Source organism: Sinohyriopsis cumingii, chromosome 17 (genome assembly GCF_028554795.1).
Source record: "Sinohyriopsis cumingii isolate HCF-2022 chromosome 17, ASM2855479v2, whole genome shotgun sequence".
In the NCBI taxonomy this organism is placed as follows: Eukaryota; Metazoa; Mollusca; class Bivalvia; order Unionida; family Unionidae; genus Sinohyriopsis; species Sinohyriopsis cumingii.
This window is the reverse complement of record NC_142977.1, coordinates 65,463,618-65,469,617: the sequence shown is the minus strand read 5'-3', so window position 1 is coordinate 65,469,617 and position 6,000 is coordinate 65,463,618. Positions and strand designations below refer to the sequence as shown.

Below are 6,000 nucleotides of genomic sequence, written 5' to 3'. Positions count from 1 at the left end.
TGTTCGGCTTTAATGCTGTCTTTAAAAACTTGGGAAAGTGTGTTAGGTTGGCTCCTTATCTGATGGCTGTATCAGCGACCACAACTCTTTTCTTTCATTAACAAAATGAAAAACATATTGAAAAACAAATTGAAAAACAGATATTGTTGTGTTTGAATTTGATGATGCAGGAATACAACATTGTCATTAGACACATCAGGGAAATGATAATCATATTGAAGTTACACATTCACATGTATAGAAATGCTATATTGCTTTATTTTGTATATAAATATATATATATATAATGTCATTCATACGACATGTTCCTATTCAATTTCAATGATATTGGAGTCATTCATTTAGCTTTATTCAATTATTACTAGAAAGGAATTATTTGTTCCAATTATTCACTAGAATTGCATAGTGCTGATAGACCATGGGACTAAATAACTATTTTGAAATTACTGTGAATTCACTTTAAAAATTTTGGATTTATATTGGTATCATTGATCAAGTCTGCTAGTATATCAAAACAATTCAAGGCTAATAGCACATCAGCACTTGTTAGGAATACTCTATACTTTTGGATTTGTGATATAACTTTTAGAACTATCTGGGATTTTATTCACGATACTGTATGTTCTTTTTTCACTTTGTATTATAAGGAAATAAATTATTCATTGAATTTTACAAAACTTGTGGGTTTTTAGCCTTTTCTGTGAGTTAGTTTAGGACTACAGAGTTGTAACAATGTGATAAACTCCAACAGTTTAACGAGTGAGCTTCTTTTGGCTTAACATATCCGCAGGTTTTTTGTTGTCATTTAGGACAGGTAGATTGGTTGTGTCAACCAGAGTTTTAATGTACATTGTGTCTTCCTTAATATAGCCATAACTTGGGTCATCCAAACGTTTTTGTGGAATGAATAATGGGCATCCAGTTGCTATGTTCATTTCTGTTGTTGGCCTTTGAAAAGATGAACTTGCCTGGTCTACTTGGAATGAGTCGATGACATGCTCTCGATTGCTCTGATCGATCAGCATGAAAGTTACACGCTGCATGAATGGCCATCTCAAAAGGGCATCATAGGGTCCTTTCATGATGACGAAGAAAAGGGACATATGGGATCCCTTTCCCATCCCATCCCCATTGGGATACATTCGTATACACATCTTGTAACCAGTGCGACTGGTGTAAAAAGCAGGAGAGTAAATGCTAAAAGCTTTCCCTTGCTGTGCCTCCAATCTACGTTTGCTGAACTCTGGAATTTTCCACAGAAGTATTCCGTCATAGCTGGCATACTCGAGAGATTCTATCCTTGCTTCTAGATCATTGATCTTAATATCCTTCAGAGCCAGCGCTGTCTCTAACGAAACAATGTTGCGTTGATTTGATTCAATCATTTCCTTGTCCACTCGTCGCTGTCGTTCAATTGTCTCAAGTGTAGTGATGCACTGTTCAATATCACGATGAAGTGTTATGACAACCCCCTCAAATGTATCCGTCTTTACTTCCAGCTGTCGAACTCTCATTTGCATTTCACCACTCTCCACATGTTGGACCTGTGCTCCGCTGCTAGCTATGGGTTGAGTGGCCAGATTCCTTACTACACCTTCTAGCTGATTCATCCTGTCAAGAGTTGTTTGGAGCTGTTTTGCTACAAGTACAGTCTCTGAACCTAACAGATTATCAATCCTTTCCTTCAGTTGGTTGACACGCTGTTCAACAAGGCTTACTTGTTGAATGACATAAATCATATGGGTTCCGGTAGACTGCTCCACATGTCCTACAAATCTACTTGCCTCCACCTGTGAAAATTACAATTGTTAAATGAAAGTCCTTTTCAGAAATAATTGAAGGAAATGCTAAATGACTACATCCCAAAAGATTGGAATTCTACATCTCTTCATGACACAGTAAAGGCATGTTTTTAACTTTCAAATCTGAATATGAAATAAGATTTTATGCCCACCTGTTTGATAACAACAGGGTTATGCAATGTGTCAAGGACATCCTAATGAATATAAAAGGGACCTTCTTATACTATTTTTTTGTATATACAAAGTGACTTTTTTATCATTAATAAATAAAACTTTACATGTGTGTACTTTTTATTAGAAATAAATACAACTCATTGAACACTATTGACTGTCAGCTAGATATGACTTACAACATAAGGAATTATTTCCATTCCTGTTCAAATCATGATTTTAATAAGATCATAAAACCATCCACGACCAAAATTAAGAATTTCAATATAGAACAGCTGTCAGTCCAATTAGGTTATGTTTCTTCATTGAAAAATGGGACATGATTGGTTATCTCCCTTTATATGAAAAGCACAGCTACATTATCAATAATGCCCACTTTGAAAACAAATTCCCAAATGATGTGTTGAGCATATTCTGTAATACACTGTAGACATTCAAAATTTGTATTCAAATAAATATAAATTGGTGAACAAGTTGAAAGTAATCGATATAAAAGGTGATCTTTAATGCATATTAAATTATATTGATTTCAATGTAATTCTTACACAAAGGTAGTTGTTGTACAGGTAGCTGGCTCTAGTTGAATTCCGAATATGTTTGGTAGAGTTCAAGCCAGTTTACATGGCTAACATGTTAACATTGTGTGCTATTTGTTTTCCAGAAAGGTAAATATAAAAAGACAGTCAGAGTAAGACAGTTACACAATTATGCAATTTATGTGCATGGATAGAGAGAGAGAGAGGTTATGCCATACCATCTGATTATCCAAAGGGCATCTCAACTTCCGGTTTGGGCACTCCTTATTGAGATGATCTTCCATCTGCCAAAAATAAATGTCATACATTTTTCTAGGACAAAAACACTAAATTATCAATACAAATGAGGAGACTTCAAATGGTTATATAAAACTGTCAAAGGTTGAGACCCACTGTTAAAGTGGGTGGGGAGGGCAACCGTCACCAAGGGTAAATCCAAACAAGTTTGTTGTGGAGGGCAGTTGCTTCTTTCCAGGATTTGTAACCTGTCTGGTCCAGGATAATACTTGTTGCTGTGATGAACCTGGTGATATTTAAAACCTAACTGGTTACCCATCATGTCTAACTGGCTGTAATGGAGAGAGAAAGTGGATTAAACAGAAAACACTTGAACACATCCATGAGGGCAGCCACATAAGATGTTAAGTTTTCCAGATCTTGTTTCTCCACTTACTTGACCTACTACAGAGGCTTCATAACATAAAGACCTGGTCAGTCTCATGAAGAAAACGAATGATGACACAACTTTAATCAGTGTGTAAATAGCAATTACATAGCTCACCTCTATAACGCTATTGGTAGTCTCCAGTAGCCACTGTAAACAATATTGTACGGGTAATAAGTTCTGACTAAAATGATCTTGACATCAATGTTATAATGTAAAATGTAAACTTTTAGTAAGCATTAAGCAGCCATTATTGTGCTAGCATACCACCAAACCACATATCAACCTATCTACATATATACATAGCAGGATACGCAAGACATCAAGCAAGAAAAAGTACTTTCTTTTGGTATGATATCAAGTAGAAGCACTCTAATGAGAAAAAAAGAAGAGTCGTTCCAAGTGATTGGTGCTCTACTATTCAAACAGAATTTCCAGGAATTCAATATAACACCATTTTTTTAAAGTAATGAGTCTTGAGTCTATCTCTAATATTCTTGATCGATAAGATCTTCAAATTAGGTATGGTGGCAGCTATATTGGCAACAAACTTGGCACTGTTTGCATTTAGGACCAAGCAGTAAGAAGGTTCACTTTTTCTGGTGATAAAACCACTCATTTGTTGAAGTAGCAATACCTAAACAGTCAGGTTGACTGCTGTGGCAGCCATATTGGATGTCGGTGTTGCACCATTTTGGATGTGTGTAGAGTTTCATCCCATATGATTTTCTGGTCCATTACCACCACAACTTAAAATAAATTAATATTGTTTTGTTTTATTATTTTTATGGAAAATAAGACATTATTCTTAAAGTCTACTATGGAAGCAATTATCATTGTCCACCCTCAGAACCTAGAATGTACAGGGCAGAAGCATTAGTCTTATATAATTCCCATAATTGTTCACAATGTACACTTACGGTTAGGCAAGAATTTAAACAAAACCATAATACATATAATACCCAAGAAAGTATGTATATGCAGAAGACTATGTCCAAGATTATAAATTACTTACTCTATCCCTTGGAATCTTCTTGGTTTTACACTGTTCACACATCAGTGGATGCTTAGGACATACTTTGGAATGTTCCTTGAAAATAAGCAATAAAAAGGTGCTTGACTTTTGATACATTATGCTTCATTCAGATGTCTTTTACAACATTTCCCATTGAAAAATTCAAAACAAAACTGCTGCAAAATCACTATATGCTTTCATGATGCATTAATATTTGTATGTGTTTTGTAGTTGCCGTAATAAAACAGTTATTAGTAAATGAAGAGAGCAGGACTTCTCCCCAGTCAAGGAATGTAAATACAGCTATACCAACAAAATTTTTTTTCATTCTATAGCTGTTGTCCTTGTATTTATTTTATTTCATTTCATTTTATTTATTTATTCATTTATTTTTCCGACAAGAACAATATGTATGAAAATATATGAATTTACAATACTATGTAAAAATACTCCAAATACAAAATAATGAAGAAAGTGCATTTTCTCTCACTAGTGCTTATCAATCAAGTAAATGGGAAGTTGCAAATTACAAAAGAGTGATTATAACATTACATATTTTGTTAGCACTTGACTGTAGTGACAGGGGACAAGAGTAAAATGAATATGTTATAACCCACCCCCTGAAAAAACCTAGAGTAAGCCACATCACAATGACTCTGCTGAATGACATCAGAAGGTTTCACCTGTTATGCTTTTAATATAGGTCGCAACAGGTAAAAGTGAAACCTTTTGAAATAAAGGTCTTAAATAGATGCTTTAAAGTTATGTTTCACACCTTCATCCAACGTTTGAACTATGTAAGTCAGGAAGCAGATTCATGCTGACTAGTGTGTTTGATATTGATCGGGGCTAACGTTTCTTCTTCAAACTTACTAGTCAGAATTATGCTAGCTACTGCCGTGGCATTTAATGGAGAGATTAGAGCCATTCCAGATGGCTTTGGCTGAGCTGGTTTTTGGGTCTGAGAGTAGAGAGACCACTGATTCACATTGTCATACAAAGGCCCACTATGGGTCAATATTGATAGGCATTTATTGACTAAAGTCTTGTGGGGGGGGTGATTGGCCAGAATGGAACATCCTGTATGCAATGCTCAATTTTACCACGGCTGTAAATCCACTGGGACAAAAAAAAACTTGACTAGAGTGTGTTGGGCTTGAATGTGGATTTTGTCGACAATAAAGATATTTGAAAATATATGAAGTAAGAAGGAGGAGATTTGAAGACTTAGTCCCTTTTTCAGGTTAATGACAAAAATAGAAACTTGTTAGTTGGTTGGTCTGTTGTTGCTTTGTTTTTTAAATGCACTTTCAAACATAATTGGCCATATCATTCAAGGAAGTGGAAGCATGGCTGAGTGTCTTCCCCACAGACTTACAGAGATAACAAACAGGCTGGCCTGGGCATTTTTCTAACCCACTACCATTTAATTATGAGTCCAACATTATACAAACCTAAGGTACTGCAGCCATCAGCAAGTGTGTCAGAAGGAAGCATAACACCCTCGACATATCGCATCTTCAGCCATGACTGAAATGCATTCAGTGTGGGTATTAAACCCTTTGCACTGAGAAGGATGATAGGAGACTGGCATGTTAGTGTGTCCTACACATGTCCGTGCGAATCAAGATTACTGGAGGCTAATGCTGAAAGGGAATTCTCGCTAAAAGCCACGAGAGGGGATCTCATTTGCCAAGACATAGCCTCGTGAAGTTCTAAACTGTGGTAATCTCGTCAAGTCGGCAAAGCTTCGGTTGCCACTGAGACAAATTACTATCAACAAGTTGTTACATGCAGGCAGCCCAATGCATG

The 6,000-nt window shown here is 35.9% G+C and overlaps 1 protein-coding gene across 1 annotated transcript in view; it reads right to left on the bottom strand.

Moving 5' to 3' along the window:
* Window positions 1-238: 238 nt before the first annotated feature.
* The window catches only part of LOC149779131 (TNF receptor-associated factor 2-like), a 27,963-nt gene continuing 22,201 nt past the window's right edge, over window positions 239-6,000 (bottom strand). The window contains exons 6-8 of the mRNA XM_089939683.1: window positions 4,189-4,263; window positions 2,728-2,793; window positions 239-1,790 (exon numbers count right to left, since the gene is read on the bottom strand). Of these exons, the coding sequence (XP_089795809.1) occupies window positions 753-1,790; window positions 2,728-2,793; window positions 4,189-4,263 (1,179 nt within the window). The 3' untranslated portion in view covers window positions 239-752. The remainder of the gene's footprint in view (window positions 1,791-2,727; window positions 2,794-4,188; window positions 4,264-6,000) is intronic.